This window comes from Tetrao urogallus, assembly GCF_951394365.1.
Source record: "Tetrao urogallus genome assembly, chromosome: 10".
NCBI lineage: Eukaryota > Metazoa > Chordata > Aves > Galliformes > Phasianidae > Tetrao > Tetrao urogallus.
Genome location: NC_136823.1, coordinates 19,748,605 through 19,769,074, shown reverse-complemented (window position 1 = coordinate 19,769,074; position 20,470 = coordinate 19,748,605). Strand labels below are relative to the sequence as shown.

General features: G+C 50.4%; 1 protein-coding gene across 1 annotated transcript in view; it reads left to right on the top strand.

The window, feature by feature from the left end:
- The window catches only part of PLXND1 (plexin D1), a gene marked incomplete at both ends in the record, with an annotated part of 62,834 nt that overhangs the window by 29,057 nt on the left and 13,307 nt on the right, over positions 1 to 20,470 (top strand). Inside the window, 13 exons of the mRNA XM_079540384.1 lie at positions 1,230 to 1,381; positions 1,543 to 1,642; positions 4,699 to 4,838; positions 5,250 to 5,417; positions 7,588 to 7,678; positions 7,777 to 8,052; positions 8,956 to 9,105; positions 10,859 to 10,973; positions 11,928 to 12,035; positions 12,694 to 12,806; positions 14,016 to 14,123; positions 15,196 to 15,326; positions 15,947 to 16,145. Of these exons, the coding sequence (XP_079396510.1) occupies positions 1,230 to 1,381; positions 1,543 to 1,642; positions 4,699 to 4,838; positions 5,250 to 5,417; positions 7,588 to 7,678; positions 7,777 to 8,052; positions 8,956 to 9,105; positions 10,859 to 10,973; positions 11,928 to 12,035; positions 12,694 to 12,806; positions 14,016 to 14,123; positions 15,196 to 15,326; positions 15,947 to 16,145 (1,851 nt within the window). The remainder of the gene's footprint in view (positions 1 to 1,229; positions 1,382 to 1,542; positions 1,643 to 4,698; positions 4,839 to 5,249; positions 5,418 to 7,587; positions 7,679 to 7,776; positions 8,053 to 8,955; positions 9,106 to 10,858; positions 10,974 to 11,927; positions 12,036 to 12,693; positions 12,807 to 14,015; positions 14,124 to 15,195; positions 15,327 to 15,946; positions 16,146 to 20,470) is intronic.

Sequence of the window (20,470 nt, the reverse complement as noted above, 5' to 3'; positions counted from 1 at the left end):
CATGCTTTGCAGCTCTGCTGCGATTAATAGTGGTGGAGAGGCCTTTGGCATTATGCATTTTGAAACAAATTTTATTTAAACTGCAGTTGTTTGGGGAGGTTTTTGGATCGGGGGTTCTGCTTAGAGAAATGGTGTGAGACAAAAAAATTTGTCCGCAATAAGTAGAAAAGAAACTAAACAGAGCAGATCCTAAACTCACTAGGAGAGGAGAGGAGGCTCGAGAGGGAAAACAGCTAACGTGGTCCTCGTAATACAGGGTTTCTGTTCTTGGGAGGCATGTGGTTATAACTGCTCAACTTCCATGTGCTGTAATGCTACACAGAGGGACTGCAGGGACCCCCCCCCTACCTGTCTCTTCCCTCTTGTCATCGTGGGAGAGAGCCGTTGCTCCGTGAGCCAATCCTTCCCTAATGCACATTGAGCATTATCAGCACCTTGCCAGAAAATAACAGAAGGAAACCACAGTTCGGGCGCAAAGTGCCATGGAACTCTGTTGCTATTTCATTAGTAGATGGTAAATCCAAATCTTCTGGAGTCACACAAGCAAATAAGGCCTCTCAGAGCCCTCCTGCAGGCACGGAGCATTGTGGTGGGTGAGCAAGGATACCAAGGCTGGTGGCGGGCAGTGGTCAGCCCTGCGTGGGGAAGGAGCTGCCATGCATGGCTGATGCTGGGATGTAATACTGGCGGTTTCCTCTTCACTGTAGCATGAGGTCAGAAATGCCAGGTGAAAAAGCAGTGATGGCTGGAGATGGATAGGGATCAGCTTTCTTGAGTCATTAGATGTGTCCTATGTCACCAGTTGCAGGGATGCTGGCCAGATATCCCTTTTTTTCTGCTTTTTGTCATGAAAGACCCTGCTGCATATAAAAATGCAGCAGCAGGACCGCCTCTTCCCAGTGCAGTAACACCCCTGCTCTAGGTTTCTGTGTCTCCGGGTTTGTCTCTATCCCACCTCCGTGTGGTGAGAAGGCACGATCATTCACCCTGGATGTGTTTGGAGCTGGAGTAACCCCCAGCCAAGCCCCCGTACCAAAGCTGCCCAGAAGCGTGTCACTTTCTTGTTTGCAAACCGCAGCGTGGGCAGAGTTTTGGTGGTGCCGCAGAGAGCCGCAGCATGGGCAGCGGGTTGGCCTTCTTCACCAAAGCCAAGGGAACACGGGCACGGGGACAGGGACAGCTCAGGGACCGAAGGAGGTTCTCTTCCAACCTCTCCCTTGGTGCCACAGATCGAGCCGCTGCGTGGGCCGCTGGAGGGGGGCACTCTGCTGACCATCCGAGGGAGGAACCTGGGCCGCCGCTTCAGTGACATCCGCGGGGCCATCAGGATTGGGAGCGTGCCCTGCGTGCCGCTGCCAGGCAGATACGTCGTCTCCGAGGCGTGAGTGCCAGGGCGCGGCGAGGCGGGACGGTGCGGCGGCGGTTTGGCCTCAGCGGCCCCGGGGGGCGGCCAGGGTGCGGGGTGGGCGGCCGGGAGCGGAGCTCAGCGCTGCAGGAAGAGCCGCGGCTCTGCCCGGTGCTGCACAAACCTTCTGCCTGCAGGATCGTGTGCCAGACCGGGGCGGCTCAGGAGGCGTTTGCTGACGTGGTAACAGTTAATGTCAGCCGGGAAGGGAAGTCTCGGGAGCGGTACTCCTATATGGTGAGTAACTGCCTTGTGGAGGCTTCTGTGGTGACCCTCATGCTTACATTCCTCGTACCCCTTAAACAAGCCTTGGTCCTCCAAGCCCCCAGCTCAAGAAAGAGGTTCTAAGGCAAAACTTGTCAGAGACCATGAAGAGCAGCTGATGTGTTCTGATCTATAGTCACCAGAACAATATCGGCAAACCCAGGCATGAGAGCGAGAAGCAGAACTGCAGTCGAGGTGTCACAGTGCGCTGCTTGTATCGAGAAATTCAGCTTCCGTTCTCATCTCTTGAGATGGTTCCTCAGTTGCCCTACTTGCATCTCTGTTTCTCCCGCTATATAAGAGGAGTTCATTTTCTTCCTTTTCTTTTACGAAAGGGCTGTTGCGACTTGTGAGACTTTATATGAATTGCAAAGTCTCTTGCTATGTAAGCTAGGTACCATGAATTGCTTGGAATTGCTTATGTTTTTTGTTGCAGAGATTGTCTTAGTTTTCACATGAGAATCCCATGTCATTATGAAAAGAAAAGCCCTTTATAGATCTGTACTGTGCAAGTGCACAGAGATGACTTTCATCTCTATAAACCTAAACTAATTCCATGTAGCTCTTCTCTTTCTTACAAGCACCCTCATCTCTGGCTAGATGCTATTCATGAGTAGCCCCATGCATCCAGGGCAAACACAACGGGATGGGTGCCAAGAGCACGCTGCTTACTCGGAGTCTGTGCTTATGCTGTTGCTTTTGCTGGGGAAGAATAGACTACACTGCAGTCTAGAGGCTTGAGGGAAGACTTGAGCCCCAGGAAATAGCATTTGATTCCTGGTAGCTCTTGTGAGGAATTTAGGATGGGATGGTGGAGCACCATCCTCACGCTTGTAACTGGTGGTGTGTTCGGTGTTTGGGTTGGCACAGACAGCCATGGCTGGCAACAGCCATCAGGAAGAGCGCTGGGGAGGGGATGGCATGGCCAGAGCTGGCTCAGTGCTCTTTCCTGGAGGGCAACTGCTGTGGGACCCATTCCCACAGTTTCCAGAAATTTCCGTTCACCTTCAAAACATCTAGGAGATGATACAGTGTGGTAGAAATAGGGTACCCCCCTGTAAGTAACCTGGGATTTGAGATTTCTGGGGCCTGAGTCATCAGGATATGTGTGCTGCCTCTAGCAAAGGCATCCCATCACCTGCTGCAGCACCAATTGTTTTGTTGACAAAAGTGAGAAGGACTTGAAGGGTGGAAAAAGCTCAGCAGCTTCTTAGCGTGCAAGGAAAAACTCCCTCAGGAAGCACCTGTAAAAGCACCAAATAAAGCAAGAAAACAACAGCCAGTCTGTGAACTTGAGGCCAGTCTGTGCTGGATCCCAGCAGGCTGATGATGAAGGCTGCTGCTCCTGGGGAGCATGGACAGGAGCTGTTTTTGCAACATGGTGCAGCAGAAAGCTGCCTCATGTCTGTGTGTCTCAGCCTGGTCAGCCTTTTTCTCAGCAAAGTTTGGACAACAGATGAGATGATGCCCTGCTCTGTGTGCATGTAGACTGCACCACACAAAGCTGTTGTCAGTAAGATCTGAGCATGAGCAGTAATACCAGTTTACCTAGAAAAGACTACAGGACTTCTAGAACAGCCTTTCCAAAGAAGTACTGGTCCTTTGTAAAATAACAGATACTCTTTGGTATTGGTATTGATGCTGTGTCCTTCATAGACACTGTTAGACAGAGAGAGTTTGGCTGTAATTCTGACAAGGAGGAGGCTGAAATGCATTCCAGACTTTTCCAGGGCATTCTAGTGGTCTCTGGATTATCTGAATTTGCACAATGAACTGAATTTGCAAAGCAGTCGGTGCTGGCAGGGTGTAGGGAGCAGCAGCCACTTGCTGTTGCTGAGGAAAAGAACTGGAGGCTTTGGGGAGCAGGAATAATCCTCTCTGTTGTTGTAGCTGCACACTTGAATACGTAGGTTTGGGGCCAAGGGCAGGAGACAGCTGCCTACAGACACTCGGGGAAATACAAATTAACAAAATGAATCTCATGGAAATGGGTAATGATCAGAAACAACAGAGGAAACGGCTGGAGAGGGATGGAAGCAGCGTGAGTGTAGGACAAGGGCAAGGATAGCTATTAATAATCGTGTTTGTGCGGCTGAGACTGACAGGCAAGGAGATGAGTGCCAGGCGGATGGAGCCGCTCACCAGCATGGGCTGCAGCCGCCGGCGGGCGGACGAGGTGAGGAGGAGCGGTGAGCGCTGCGCAGCCCTGAGCCCCGAGCTCCGCTGCCTCCGGGGTCTGGGAGGGCTTGACAGGGGATTACCGAGCCGTTTATGCAGGGTTCTTGAAGTAATTACTCGCTGTGCCCTCGGTGCTCTATCCGAGCCCCAGCAGGAAGGTTGCCCAGATGACTCTTCTGGGGCAGTGCGGTGGCGTGCAGGCTCAGCACTGCATTAGTCATCAGGGCCTCAGGCTCATGAGTCTCAGGGAGATTTCCAGGGGCTGCAAATGAAGATAACAAACATGGTAATTTCTGCTGAATATGGTGAGAGGCAAAGTAACTTCCCCCTTAGTTTCTGTAGCCTCAGGAGACTGGGATTTGAAGCTTCCTTAAGAGCAGACTTGAGACTGTTATCTGGAATCAGGTGGCAGTTTTCAGAGATCTCAAGGCTGTTGTCCAACAGGGCTTTAACACTGGCTTTGCACTGAGAAGCAGATGGATCTGAAGGGTAGAAATGGTGGGAGTTGCAATGAATTTCCTTTCCTGATGGATCATGAGCTGCCTTCCAGCTCTGGATTCTGCACTGGAGTTCTCAAGAGAGTGGTGGCACCTGGGCTCCTGGTTATAAATGAGCTCGTGTCATTTATACCGGGAGCCTTGGGACTGTTGATTTTGTACAGTCTTGCTCCTCAGTGCTTGTAACTCTCTCCTTGTTCTGAAACCAAGCCAGCCAAAGCTTTTACTGTGCTGCTGTTTGAGAGCCTGGCAATGCTGGATGCTTAAATTTACTGCAGCAATTCCCATGTATGCTCTGGAGTGTCCAGTTTACCAGGCTAGAACACTACTGAGAAATGTCTCCTCTGTCTCTAGCTTCCCATGGTGCGGTCCATAGCTCCCCAGAATGGCCCGAAGGCTGGAGGGACCAGAGTGACCATCAGAGGCAGCTGGCTGGATGTGGGCTCTGAGCTCCGTGTCCTCGTCAACAGCTCCAAGCAGTGCACAGACCTCAGGTGGGAACGGGTCTGCCTGATGCTGAACTAGTAACAGGCACTGATAGTGTTGATATCATCCCCAGTAAGTCAGGAAGAGCTGGGTTTTGAGAGGGAGGCTCTGCATGGCGCTGCTAGCATAGGATCCCTGCCCAGCCAAGGTCCCAGAGCTGCTGCAGCCCACTGGTTCCTGTAGTGTCACTGGGGAGAAGTGGGAGCCTGCCCTTTTTCTGTTGACTATATGGGAAGTTAGTCTGGCAGCCTGGGATAGTGTATGCTCAGAATGGCATACGTGGCTAATGTCGATAACAGGCGTGTGACTTGAAACTCCTCCTTGCCTGTCCCTTCTTTGGGAAGCTCAGCCCCCCGGTCCCCAGCCCCCGCCCTGCTGCCCCTGGCTCTTTGCAGCTCACCCTGCCTCTCCCTGTGCAGCCGCAATGACAGCACCATCACCTGCACTATGCCGTCTGCGGAGCTCACCACGGCTGTGCGAGTCTGCGTGCAGTTCGAGGGCAGGTCCTGTGCCAGCTACAACATCACGTTCAAGTACGAGAAGAACCCGGTAGTAACAGACATCAACCCGAAAAAGAGCCAAATTAGGTGAGATTCCCCTCTAACAGAAACAGCTGGTTCTACCAGGATTTGTCTTCTTTTTGTGGCTTTTGTTGAAATTTTGCAGAATGCAAATGTGAATGTTGCACCCTCATCACAGAACTAATTGGAATATCCTAGTGTAGCCCCTTGCAGGCAGTGTGAGCTCTCTGCTCTGAGCCATCCCAGCACAGAGCAGCTCCCATGCACATCATATGCCCAGAGCACCAGCGGTATCAAAACACAACCAGGAGGTCTCATATGTTATCTGGGCCCTGCAGTGTGCTGCTGCAGCAGCATGACTTCCATTTCAGAGCAGGCTCATGATGTCTGCATCTGCCTGCAAAGGAGGGGGTTGGCCCGAGGCTGGGAGGAGAGGATCCAGCAGGGAGGAAGGGCTTTCTGCTGGGTCTGGCCCGTTGCCTTGCAGGCATGTACAGAAGAGGCATTGCAGGGCACTGTCTGGATGATGCAGGGCAACCTGGCTCTTGAGAAGAAGAGATCTTGAACACTAGGACTGGCTGTAGTTCATTTCAGTGCACACTGGACATGGGAAAAGGTCAACTGTGGTGCTTGTACTGTCTGCACCTGGTATGTGCTTTAGGGAGTTCCAGATGGAGGGATCTGTGAGACCCAAAGATTTTTTTTTGTTAATTAAACTTCTGGAGAATAGGCTGTGATTTGTTATTTCAGTATTCAGTGCTCCCCAAGGCCACCATGTTTCACTTTTAAAGCGTGCTGCTTTTAATTTCACATCTGTTCACGGAGCTCTCTGGCTCCTGTTCCTTTGGTGAAATCCCACCTTCCTCAGCTGCGGAGCCTGGCAAACCTGGCTAACCAGGACATCTGAGGAACGGCCGGTGCCCCCAGGGCAGCAGTGAAGGCAGCACGCTCAGGGCACACAGCAGGCTCTGACGTGCTGCTCCCCTTGGAGCAGAGCTGTGTCTCGGCATTCCCAAACACAGAGCCAAAGATGCAGGCTGTGGGAAAGCTAATAACAAGGCACTGCAGTGACTCAGCCAACCTCAGCTCCCAGCCAGCTTGTGAACTATGCTGAGTGGCAAGAGCAGTATCTAAACACAGAGACAGTGAAAGAATGTCACTGCCCGTAGTCACAAGGGAAACCACCAGGATATTTCTCCATCACCTTAGTCTGCTTTCTCAATATACACATCAGTCTCCACATTTCAGACCACTGAGAGACAGCAGCCTCTCCTCAGACTGCTTGGTCGCCTGTGTATTCTGACTGCTGTGGTATTGGTGGGGTGTTGGCCATGAAGGGTCAGTAAGCTGTGCAGAGATTCAGCTGGATCTGATTTATCCGGGAGCATTGCTGAAATGAACAGTGTAAGCAAAGTTTAAAGCAGAACAGAAGTTGTGAACTAGTTTGCAGGCATGACAGTTAGACATGGATTTAGAGTGCTGTACCTACAGTCTCGAGATAATAGGGTCTGTGAATCCTGGCTGTTCCCTTACAGAGACCCCAAACTTTGGGCATGACATGGAGGAAGGGGAAAGTAAATTCAGGGGATAGCTTCTGCTGTCCAGAGCAGAAGAGTTGATTTACGCATTCTCCAGCCCTTGTTTTGCCTAGGAGTCTTGTGTACATCAGGGCCCTTTTGTTACTGTCACTAATTGGCTACATATTGAGGCCCACATTTCACATTCCACAGGCAGCAGAGCTGAAACACAAAACAATTTTCAAGTTTTGATCTAAATCTGAAGAGGCTGGGAGATGCAGGATCCATGTCAACCTCACAAGGAGTCTCTTCACTCCCCAGGAGTTCTTTGTGGGGCAGGGAAAAGGAATATCCACTTGTCCCTGCTTTCAGTGGTCACATTAGCCTTTTATGACACTGATGGCCTGGGCAATGTGCTCTGTACCCCAAGAATGCAGAGGGAGGCTGCTCCTCTGGGCACTGGGAGGCAGGGAACAGTCTGCTGCTCCCCCTTTCCACCAGGGCAGCTGCTCCTCTTCCCTTCCCTCGTATTGCAGTAGCAGTGTGATGCCTGTGGCAAATAAGAGACCTTTGGCTTTTGGGTTGCATTTTCTGCTCAGATAACTGGGAAATATCCCTGGGAATATGACAGGAGGTGAGACCCAGCTGTTGTACCTTGACACTTCATGTTGTCAAGGGCACCTCTTCTGCAATCATTCTTTTTTCCCATCTCTTCGAAGCGGAGGCAGGATCATCACCCTGGAAGGAAGAGGCTTTGAGCTGGTCCAGAATGCCTCCATGGTGGTCCGTGCCATTGGCAGGGAGCAAACGGTGGGTGCCCCCTGGATGTCACCTGGTAATGGGGAGCAGGGATTCTGGGTGAGAGCACTCGGATGCCTTTTCTGATGCACGTGCTCTCCTGTCTCCAGAGCTGTAAGGTTCACACCGACACTGTGATCACCTGCCCTTCTCCAGCTGCCTCCAACATCACTGCTGGGAGCAAGCCCGCTCCTGTCGATTTCTACCTCAATGGCCGCCTCTACACAGACGATCGCCCAGCTTTGGATGAGGAGATGTACCCGGAGGAGGCCCTGCACATCAGCAAGTTCAGCCTGGAGTACTACGCTGACCCCCAGTTCTTCACAGCCAAGAAGGAGAAGTGGATCAAGCACCACCCTGGCGAGCCCTTGACACTGGTTATACACGTAAGAGAGCAGTATTTACAGCTCTGCTTCTTCGGGTGCTGCCTGCTACTCACTGGGAAGCTGTGCAGTCCTAAGGAGCAGTGCAGCATCTGTCTGCAGACGCAGTGGGGAGAAAGGTGGTGGGTGAGGACGGGAGCAGCAGGAGTCGTGCTCAGGCAGCTCACACGTGGCCTGCTGCCTCTGCTGGCTGCTCACCAGGAGCCACGGCCAGTCGGTGCTGGCGGTACCCGCTAAGGCATGAGCACAGAGAGCTGCCTTTAGCAAGGAGCTAAATAAAATGCTGGATGTATGGAGAAGAACAGCAGCGCTGGCATAAAGTCAGGCAGGTTCTCCAGAAGGCCCTGACAATAGATATTTGTTCCTGCAGAAATGAGTCACTCATTCCTCACTTTTGGCTGCTGAGTTGAGTATAGTTAACAAGGAAGTTGGGGTATGGCAGTTCAGAGGAGCTTAGACAATGCGCAGCACTAATTGAAGGGACGTTGTTCCCTGCAGGATATCCTTACTGCTTGCAACGTGCTCCACAGGCACTCTCCTCATCTCAGACCCCGCAGCCGCATCCCCTCATGTCTCCTCTGGTGTATATCCTTCCCCTTCCCAGGTGGGCGTTCAGATCCTTATCTGTGGCACTGAGCCAGGGCAGATCAAAAGCAGATCTTCCCAGATTCCACCAGGGCCTTGTTCATCCCATGTCCCATGCTCCGTGAGAAATGGGAAAGAGGGAAAATGGGAATGGTCCAATTCTGGCTTTCCTGTGGAGTGCTCGAAGAATGTTCTTGGAGAGGGAGAGTGCTCTCAGATCTGAAAAACCAGCAGGGAACAAGGAAAATACAGCAGGAAGAGCTACTGCTGCTCCAACTGCCACTCAGGAGACTGACATCCTGGTTTTATTTTTGTCTTTAGAAAGAGCCTGACAACCTGGGCCTGGAGAGCAGCGAGTACCAGGTGAAAATCGGCCTTATCTCCTGTGAGATTCAGATTGTGTCGGACAAGGTCATCCATTGCTCTGTCAATGAGTCACTGAGCACCTCGGAAAGGCAGCTGCCTGTGACGGTGAGTGCCAGCAGCTCGCAGACCATGCTTGCTGGGCAGCAGGACTCTGTGCTGCAGACTCCGTGTGCCGGGGAGCTGTGCACAGGCAGGGCTGCAGCATCACAGCTGCCCAGGTCCACTGACAGCAGCCTGCTGGGGAGCTGTGTGGGCAGAAAGATGGGCAGAGCGTTTGCAATGCCTGCAGCGTCCCAGGGCTTCCCGTGCTGCAGGGCAGATGCTGAGCCTGCCTGGCGTGATGGGTGTTGAAGGTCTGTAGTGTGCCTGGCTGTCAGACGTCGAGCTGTGATTTGTGAGCAGGGATTTTGTCAGTTCTTGTGAGGCACTGTGAGCTCCCAGGCAGGTGATGTTGTTTGCCACTTGCAGTCATTTTCTTTCTGGTCCTTGTGAAATGTGTTTGGGGATTTCCACACAGCTGTCAGTTATGTGGCCTCTTATGGCCAGCAGAAGAACTATGTGTGGAGATGAAGACCCAAACCCAGCACAGCGATGTGCCACCAGCGTGCTGGAGGACTTTCCAGTGTTCTGGCTGTGGTTCGTTGTGTATGAAATTCAGTTGCAAACTGAAAACATGGAAAAGCAGAAGTAAGAGAATTTCCTAAGTCGTATGAATGGAAATTTTAAATAGGGCAATTTTGTTTTTTAATGAGAACTGAGAAAAGGGGAAACTCCTTTGGGAATAAAAGGGAATTTTTGAGTTTGCTAGTTTGGGTTTGATGTAAGCCATTTAGGGTAAGTCCTTCAGGAAGCAGGGGAATGATACCCAGCACTACAGTATTGCACAGCTATGGAGTGTGCCAGCAGCTAAACAACCAGCTTGTTTTCATCTCTGTGTGCCCTTACCAAACCTTCGTATGTGGCTGGAGTTACAACATGCTGGCTTTTTGTAAGTCACAGCTGCCTTTGTAACACACTTCTAATAGCTTTGGTAGCACGGGGCCAGACTCATGCAGTGTCCCCACCTGATCTGCACTACTGATGGTTATCAGGACCTGCAGAAGTCCCACTGGCTTGCTGGCTGATGAATATTCTTCTGGAGAGCTCATATGCCTGCTGTGACAGCCAGGATTCTGTTATTTGCTGTTGGAGCTCTGCAGTGGTGGAAGAAGGATTCAGCAATATGTCCTGCTGCTAGTCTGTGTCCTGGCTGGGGGTCTGATGGTGCCCAGGTCCTGCCTGGCTCTGGCCATCCCCACTGATCTCTGCACTAACCCACAGCCTCATTAATTCCTCTTACCAAAATTATACTGAATTGATGAAATAAATGAGAGAAAGCCACTGGGGGCTTCAAGTCCGCTTTTGTCCATGACCGCACTATTTAGACACAAAGGTGAGCAGTGGATGTGGGACTGCTGCTCTGGCAGACGTGAGCCAGCGGCAGCACTGTGCCCAGATCTGCTGCAGGGTGCCGCGGCGTGCACCTTTCCTGGAGGTGCTCCATGCCACAGATGTAACCGTAAGATCCTTCCATCTCTTCTCCACCTTGTTTCCACTTTTTGCTCAAGTTTCTCTCACTTCCCATTCCTGTAGAGAAGTGAAACTCATTTCCAGAAGTGAAAGACTGTGGTGTCATGAGTTTTCCTTATCAGATGGTGCTGTTGAGCCCTTTCATCCTAGAGGCATGGAGGATCTTTTTTAAGCTGTGCTGAGTAGACTTGCCAGAGGCTCATGGCCCCTTGCTTTGTGACAACAGGAGGCTGAGGCCCTGGACTTGGCTGGTTTGTGCTCTCACTTCTCCCTCTTTCTCCCTCTGCAGATTCAAGTTGGAAAGTTCAACTACACAATTGCAATGCTGCACCTTGGTGGAGGAGAGACTGCCATCATCGTCTCCATCGTCATCTGCAGCATCCTGCTGGTCCTCTCTGTCGTAGGTGAGGGAACAGGACGGCGAGTTCCCAGGTTTTCTCATTGCATGTGGAGGAGTGGTCGTGGCTCACTCACATGTTAGGAAACCTCTGAGTGCTGCAGTTCTGATCCGGAGGCAGCAAGTAGCCGTTCTCTGTGTGGGACCACACCAATGCCCCAGATAGAAGCTTACTGCAGTGTGGAGATTTCTGTTGACTGAATCCATGGCTTATCTGTTGTTTGAGTCTGTGATGTTTATAATTAACATCACGCTTTTTTTCCCCGAATGCTTCTTAATGGTATTAAGCAGGCATTCTCATGCATGGCTGTCTGGCAGCAGAGGTCTGTCTGACCCAGCAGTCACAGCCAGCAGCAGGTTCTTGCTGGAGAGTCTTAGCTCCAGAGCTGGAGTAGGCACAACAATTTGCTAAGCTCACTGGAAGTTGCACAGTGCACGTGTGTATGCTCTGTCTGGCATTTTTTGTTACATGCTTAGAACAATTGTACAGCAAAAAACTCATTATTTCCCAACAAATGAGGTGTTTCTAATAGGTATTTAATTTATTTTTAACAAAGGTTATAAAGCACACTGTTTTTTAAATGTACCACCAGTCTTTAGAAACATATTTCTGGAGGCATGGAAAGAATGTCAAAAATGAACACTGTAATACAGGTAACAAACCTCTGAAAATCTGTAATCATTAATTAGCCAGGATTCACTAATATAGCAGTTTATCTAAGTACAGACAGCCCAGACATAAACTAAAGACGACAGCGAAAGCCTGATCATTAAATTCCAGCTGGCTTTTCTGATTTACAGATAAGAGCCAGCTGCCCAATCAGTGCCAGGTTTGTTGTAGATGTTAAGCTAAGGCTGAAGTTAGCTTTCTGCTCATGTTAACAGGGGACCACTCTGGTCCTGCCTTCAGCCGCTCCTTGTGTCCTAGTCCAAAAAAGCTCATTCCCTTCCTCTCCTCCAGCTCTCTTTGTGTTTTGCACAAAGAGCCGCAGAGCAGAGCGCTACTGGCAGAAAACCCTGCTGCAGATGGAGGAGATGGAATCGCAGATCCGAGAGGAAATCCGCAAAGGTAAGTCCATGGTAGTGGGCAGTGTGCAGGAGCCCAGACTAGGAGGGAGCTGTCGGAACAGCAGTCGAAGCCATTCACCTTCTCCTTCATAGAAATCTACAGAAGTGCTTACAGAAAGCTTTCTGTCGTTGCCATTTTTCTTCATCAGGATGTGTGTGTGAATGGAAGTGTGGCCCTGTCCTTGTCTTGCTGCCTGACTTGGGTGAGGCACTTAGCTTTGGTGCCACCAACGTCCATGTCTCAGGTTAATGGCCCTTGGCCACATGGAGGCTGCCTGAAGGTCACGCTAATCTGTAATGTGCAACAAAAACTGCAGCACACTCCTGCTGGAGCAGTGGGAGAAGCAAGCCGTGTCTGCAATTGCTGTCTGCAAAGTACATCATTGTGCCGTGGGTGCAGAAATCTACCTGCAGAACCAGACCCCAGGGCTGGTGTCCTGAGGTGGGGAAGGTTTTTTCTCTGTATGTGCTGCAAAACATGATGTGTAGTGCTGACAGGTAAGCCCTGAAAATAGTTAGCTCCAACGGAAAACCCTGCTTCAGCCCTCTCAAGAAGGAGAGGTCTCCTCAAGAGGAGACATGCAGCATGTTTCAGTGCCAGCCTGCCTCAGCTGGTAGATTATCAGAGCTCTTACCATCTGTGGGTCTCTTTACCTAAGGTTTTGCAGAGCTGCAGACAGACATGACAGATCTGACCAAGGAGCTGAACCGCAGCCAAGGGATCCCATTCCTGGAGTACAAGCACTTTGTGACCCGGACGTTCTTCCCCAAAGTAAGGCCATTCTGCATTTATGGGTATCTAATCACTGCAATTCCTTCCTAATCAGATCGGGGCTCTGCTCTCCCTCTGCCAAAGGGTAACAAAATCATTCCTCTGTTATATATTTAAATGTCATATATTTCAGCCTTAATTATCATCAACACTGGAGCCACAGCTCCCGGTGTGCGAAGCAAGGTCAGGATGCTCAGTATGGCTGGAACCTGGCAGAGCTGGGAGGCGGACAGGGCACAGCTCTGGGAGCTGTGTTAGCTCACCAGTGTGATGCTGCTGGACTTCCTCCTCTGAAAGCTGTGTCTCTCACATGAGTAGGATGTGCTGGGGGCACTCCGTTCTCCCCAAAGTCTTCAGCTGCAATCTGCTGTCTGCTGGGAGAAAGCTGATGCTGAAGGCATCTGTCATCAGTGCTCGGGGAAAGGTGGCTTATGTTCCACGCAGCTCGCCACCAAGGATTTTCAGCTGCACTGCCACTTCTCAGACCTCATCAGATGTTTCTGTCTCTCCCTTTGTGTTCCCTCCCCCAGCTGCTGGGCACGCGGTGCCTGCAGCACGATGCCCCTCGGGCATGAGGTCTGGGTCTGTCTGCTGAGAGCCCTCCTCTAGGGCAGCACCAGATGTGTTGGTGCTGAGATTCACTTCACCAGCTGCTCAGCTGTGTTGCTGTGTGCTGCTAACCGTGGCCGTATTTCACCCCTGAGGCTGTTGCATTTTGCTGGTGAGGAATGAGAGGATGATTTATGACTGCAGAGTGTTTCATTACAAGTTACTACTCAGGTTTTTAAGTTACCCAGTCTATATATCTGCACACTAGGCTCTTTAAGATTCATGTTAGAGATTTAAACATTTTTCCCATCTGTTTCCGAAGTTAAAGCACCCAGTACTTCTTCTCTATTTTGACTTACTCTTTTATAACGCTTTCTCTTCTGGGGTTTTCTAGCTGTCACATTAATCTATTTGCAGTCTCCCCACCCTAACTGCCTCGTGTCTGGCTCAGACATCTGCCTCCCCTTATTCTTGTGGTGTTTGCTCATTCAAGACAATCTTGGAAAGTGTGTGAAGGCTTTATAAATTATTCCAGTGCATTTCTTTGTAATGGGTGGTCTCCAGCCCTGAAGATGGTTCTCTCTCTCGTTCCCCTGTGGCACGTGGCACATGAGGAGGTCTCTGGCCCTCTGCTGATGGCTGTGTTTGGTTGTGTTGCAGTGTTCCTCGCTCTATGAGGAGTGTTACGTTCTGCCTTCCCAACAGCTCAGCTCCCAGGTGGGCTCCCAGGTCCAGGAAACCCATCCGCTTCTGGTGGGGGAATGGAAAGTGAGTAACCCACTAACAAAACAAATGTTCCTCAGTGGTTGCTAACCATACTCGTGTGTGTTGACAGTACCATGCATTTTCTTGTGGCATGTGGGGAAAGCTTGATTACTCAAAGCAATTAACGCATACCAGCACTGGATCAGCTTTCAGTGGTTGGAGAAGAGAGATTTGTGAAATTCTGCTCTCACATGAAGGAGCTCTGTCCCAAGACCCTCCCCAGCTTCACTGTGGGCTTTCTTCCTACGTGTACCATAGTGTATGTCACCTTCTGTTCCGTACACAGCTCTTCATAAATGAGATGAATTACAAGAGATTCACTATAAGCTGTTGTCCCAGAGCTGGGTTTTGGATGCACAAGAGTCAGGAAGTGAAGGATCAGCAAGTCATTTAGGTTGAAGAGAGATCTGCTTACAGCAACTCCAACTAGATCAGGTTGTTGAGGGCCTTGTCCAGCTGAGTGTTGAGATATCTTCAAGAATGGAAATCCCACAGCCTCTCAGAGCTCTTTTTCCAGTGCCTGATGACCATGAAAGTGGAAACTTTCTTTCTTTAATTAGTGTCCCACGCTCCATCTGGTGTCTCTTGCCTCTTATCCTATCATTATACCCCCAGAGAAGAGCCTAGCTCTGTCTTTTCTACCCTGCCACAGTGCAGTTGAAGACTGCAGGAAATTATCTCCCTCTTAAGGGCAAATAAGCACCGGCTCTCTCTGCCTCTTCTTGTACATAACTGCCCCCTAATTGGCATCCCCTGCTGTATTTGCTCCAAATTGTCAACACCCACGTGGCAGTGGGGAGCCCAAAACTGGGCATGTTACTCTCCTTGGTCTCACAAGTGCTGAATAGAGAGGGGCAGTGGCCTGGTGACTGTGCTGCTTCTGATGCAGCTCAGAATGTAGTCGTGCCTTCGCCAGGAAAGCAGTCTGGCTAGTGCTGGACAGGGAGAATGGAGGCATCAGCACAGCACTGTGTGCTTAGCAGGGACTTCACTGCAGTCAGGTAGGATAAAAGAAGTTGGGGTGGGGGGAAACAAGGAGTGTTTTTCTCATTCTGCTTTCTATTTTTTTCTCTAGATCCCCGAAAGCTGCAGACCCAATATGGAAGAAGGAATCTCACTGTTCTCTACGTTGCTCAACAACAAGCACTTTCTCATCGTTTTTGTCCACGCTCTTGAACAACAGAAAGACTTTGCTGTGAGGGACAGGTATGAGCTCCAGCAGACCGAGGAGCCAAGCTGGCAGCCAGCTCATCTGAGAGGGTTCCACGTGCCCACAGCAAGCTCAGTGGTGTGGCTGCTGCCTCACAGTCTCTGCTGTGAAGGGTGGCTCCGTGGCCCCTGCCTGGTCCCATGAAGCTGTTGAGGAGGCAGTTGAGTGCATCTCTTGTCCTACATGGACATTTTCCATAGGCCTGTGGTTTTCAGGCACTGATCATCTATGCTAAATTTCAACCAAAGACGTGGCAGCTGGACGAGATTGATTTATTCCTAAACTCTAAGCGATCCAGATGCTATCTAGAGTCATGCATTGCAGCTGAAGGTTACAACTGGCCTCCCAGTTTTCTTTTAGAAATGAGCAGCTAAAAACCTTTTCCATTTTCCTGCAAAGCACCAAAATATGCAATGCATGACCTGCTCTTGCAGTGTTTGTATTCTTGAACACATATGATTTACCATTAAGAGTGTGAGTTGACCTGAGGTCTGACAGCACAGAAAGAGCCTGTGGAGTTTAACCCCATTGAGAGAGCCTGCAGAAACTGCAACAAATGCTGCCTTCTTGTTTCTTATACTAGTTAACAGTTTACTTATACAATTCTGTTTTTCAGGTGTAACCTGGCCTCCCTGCTTACTATTGCATTGCATGGGAAACTGGAATATTACACCAGCATCATGAAGGACCTCTTGGTGGATCTAATAGATGCTTCAGCTTCCAAAAATCCCAAGCTGATGCTGAGGAGAACTGAATCTGTGGTAGAGAAGATGCTCACCAACTGGATGTCCATCTGCATGTACAGCTATCTCAGAGTAAGAGAACCAGATGAGTGTATGGTAGTTGCACTGCATGCAGGGGTAACAAGGGACATGTGAATCAGCTGAGGAACTAAATACTTGCCCGTTGGGCCAGTTGCCTTGTCACTAATGGTTGACAAACTCCAACAGATTGAATGTTTAAGCATAAGAAAGCAACTGGAAGTTTGGTTGCATCTGGTAACTTGATGGGATCAAGCTTCCTAGCAGGCTTCCTAGTGTGGCCTGCTTTTTATAAGGCCAGGGCACTAAACTGGCATCTATTGTCATGGTTGAGAAGACAGCCACAGGGAATTGGAAAATAACCACAATAGCTTGAGGTTTGGAGAACAGTTCCAGCTGTTGTTTTCTCTGACCAATTTGGATAGCCTTACTGATGGTTGCCAACTAGTTCAGCATTTTGCTTCAGTGCAGGACCCCAGGAGGTGCTTGTGGTGTGGGGCAGAAAAGCTGCTGGGCTGTCAGCGGTCGTTTGGGTTGGGGCTCCTTGTGCTGGGCATGCCCTCTCAGTGCCACACTGCCCAGGTGTCTTTGCAGGAGAGGGGGATGTCCAGAAGCCTGACTATCTTCCTACATAACGTAAAAGGAAGATATTTGGTATTTCAGAGCATCTCCATCTGCTCAGTGCTTTGTTTCCAATGCTTGCCAGCTCTGGTTGGAATTTCTCAGAAGAGTTGAGCAATAACATAATTGATTCCACAGCAGCTAATTGGAGGACACCCCATTATACCCACAGGGGAAAGCCTGGAAAAGGCCTTTAGAAAAATCTCTTTTTCAAAGTGTTTGCTGTAGTCACAGAAGCAATACCGCATTGTCTTCATACATATCATAATGTCTTCTGAACACAGCTGAAGATCACTGTTTGTTCTAAAGCTTGTGACTTTGTAGCTCTTAATCTTTCATTTTAGCTCACATAATTATGAACTACAATGAAGGAAAAGTCACAGGAACAAGTAGGGCTGCCTGTGCCAATGGAGGATGACTTTCCAGCCTGTCAGAGGAAAAAAGAGTGAATTAGTGATTATTTATTTATTTATTTGTTTTGTAATCTTTCTGTTTTGTGCCTGTAGCTTAACCGTGGGGGGGAAGTGCTGATCTTTTCTCTTGGAGAGCAGAGCCCTTGTATGAGGCGTCTGATCCAGCTCCGGCTCTGCTAAAAATGAACATTGTGCAAGAGGGCTTTCTCAGGAAAGAAATGTAATTCTTATCACACAGGCTGAGGATATGGGCACGTTACAGAGCTAATTATCGGTGCTGCTGCCCTGACAGCCTGCAGCACCCCTCCTGGGGCCGTGGTAGTCCAGGTGCCCATGCACAGCTGGGGTCAGGACCAGGGCTGGGACTGCCTGTGATGAGCCTGTGATGAGGGCTGGTGCCAGCTGTGAGCTGAAGCTGTGTAGAAATCAGGGAGATGGTGGAACGAGGGCTTAGCCAGCTAGAATCACAGAATGACAGAAGTTCCCAAGTCAGAAGGAGCCTGCAGGCATCGTCAAGTCTAGCTCCTGACTCCACACAGCACCACCCAACTCCATGTTTGAGAGTGGTGTCTAAATGCTCCCTGAGCTCTGCGAGTGTGGGGCTGCCCTGGGGCCTCTGTTCTGTGCCCACTGCCCTCTGGTGCCGAGTCTTTTCCCAACATCCAGCCTGACCCTTCCTTGATGCAGCTCCATGGGATCTCGGCATGAACAGGAAGCAGAATGCAGTGAAGATTAGATTTCCAAGAGCACATTGCATACTTGGGTGAAGGTGGGGAAACCTCAGTGGAGGAGAAGCTGCTGTCTGCTGATGTGGGTGGAAGAAGCTCTGGCTGTCCCTGCAGGAGAGGGCTCCAAATGGGTTCAGGCTGTTGTGTGCAGGGATGGAGGGCTCAGCAGCGTGAGCTGAACCGGTGCCTTCCTCACTACAAAAGCCAAGCACGGAGCCACTGAAGCACTCCTGCCCACAGACTGCTTCTAGCTCAGGGCAACAACTTAAATATTAGTGACAGTCAGGAACCTCCCGTGTGCCTTGCATCCCTCTGGGTCAAACTGTTTGCCTTCAGAGAGGCATTCTTTGGTTAAAAAGAGTCTCCTGCCTGCCTGCAGCACTGTGCTGTCAGACGTGTGATGATGGGTCTGGTTCTCATTCCTGAATGATCCCCATTAATCACAACATCTATTTGAAACAGCTGCTGCAAAGGTCCCTGCCATTGTTCAGTGGAAAAATTCCAAGAGCTTGTATTTTCCCTTGTAAGTCAACACTACATGCTCAAAACATTTGTTTCATATTAATGCTGTGACTAGCAGTCCATCCGCTTGTGTTTTGGGCAAAAATGATTTGAAGGAGCTGTCTTCAGCTGGGAAGAAGAGGCAGGCCACAGCCACTCACAGCTGCACATGTGGAGGGCACCTGAAAGCAGAGGGTTTGCCCCTCTGAAATGTGACAGTGATGGTAGGCAGCAGGAGACTTGCTTCTTGGGGTCAGAATCAGAGGGGGGCTGGAAAACTTGCAGCATTTGCATAACTGATGCAGATCTTGGTTTCTGCATAACCATGTGAGAATCACCAATAAAATGGTCTGCGTCTGCACTTCCCGCTACCACTGTAATGGAAAATGCTGAGAACTGCCTCCCCCCTCTGATACCTCAGTACCATTCCACCCCGTGCTGGTGGGAAGGAGGAAACTGATGACTGAGTGAAAGCCAAGGCCTTGGGATGCAGCATTCAGACCTGGGTCCAAGCTTCCCACAGTTTTGTGTAGGGGATGGAGCTGGGATTTAATTTTTACATTACACAAATAGATAATCACCCCCAAATTAGCTGGCACCTGTGAGAAGCAGCTGCTTTCTGTGCTTTCCTTACTCCAACCTCACCAAGGCTCATTTGAAATGACTGTAGAGTGTTCCCAGAGGACATCTCTGATGTCTTGTTGGCCTTGGTAATGGAGCAGCCACACCAAAGCCAGTCTGTGCTCTGAACCTTTTTCCCAAGAGCATAAAACCTTCGCCTCCCACGCTCCCCCAGCATGAAGCAGCCCAAGCAGTGCCAGCCCGAGCTGTGCACTCCATTACTGCGAGCTTATTGCAGTGCCCCGCACAGCTTTAAGAGCCTGTGATGGTTCAGTCAAAAAAGAAAATGAAGTCTCATTAAAATGCATTCACAATAGGAGGAAAAAAAAGGCCCCAGAGTGTGGTTTTTTAAAATAATTTTTGTCCTGAATCAGCACTGATCTCTTCTGGTTAGACTTCCTTTCTCCCAAGTAGCAGCTCCGGAGACACTGCTGGTTTGTTTCCAGATGCATTTTCTGAACAATGCTCGAGGTTTCCAGGCCTGCCGTTTTATCTGCAGCCGCTGCCTGCCAGCACTTCTTTCCCCTCTTTGAAACTTGCAGTCTGATCAGTGCTTTTGCAGATCTCCATAGCGTCCCACAGTTCCTGGGTCTGAAAGCCAACAAGACAAACAGAAATAGCATCTCGCAGGCTGAGCTGCCATTTGGCTCCTATGCAGCTCATCCTCAGGACAGTGGTGGCTCGTTCACACAGCACAGGGTATGAGCACAGGCTGCATGGGCTGTCCCTCTGCACTCAGCACACTGGCAGCACAGTGCCATGTGGTCAGCATGGCCCACGGAGCACTGCTGGCTCCAGGCAGTGAGGAGCCCCAGTACCTGGGGGGCTCTGTGCCGTGGTACTCAGCCTCCTCCCTTGCCGCTGCAGTCAGAGCTGTGTCCAGCAGCAGTTTCCCCAGGGGGGCAGCACAGGCTCCAGACCTGGTGCTGAACCTCAGGGTGGTCATCCTGCACACCTGAGCACCATGACACAGGCACTGTGCCAGCACCCCCTGCGTTGGGCTGTACAGCAGCGCTCCTGTTTGCACCGCACAAGCGGTGGGTGGAAGCAAGCAGCGAGACCTGGTCACGTCTGTCTCAGCATAACCCCTGCTTGCTGGCTCACCATGCCACCTTCCCCTCAGACGCTGACTTTCTGTTACCTTCTGCATTTCATTCATGGTCCTCAGCTCCTCTGCCCCACAGCTTCACATGTTTTTGTGCCTTTGTCCAGCACTGCAGAGCCCAACGCAGAGGGAGCGTTGCAGGAAGTCCTTCCATCGCGGTGCGAGGCCCCTGCACTTACCCGATGTTCATACCAGCCTGCCCTGGGAAAATAAAGCATGTGCACCCTGGCACAGATGGCGCGTGCCCACCCACAGCCCTGCTGCAGCCCCAACGCTGAAGGCAGCCGAATCAAAATTGACATCGAGCTAATTGCTTCAGCAATTATAAGGCAATTAGAATAAAAGAACCACCAAGTCTTAATTAAGAAGCAGATTGAACAGGATTTAGCA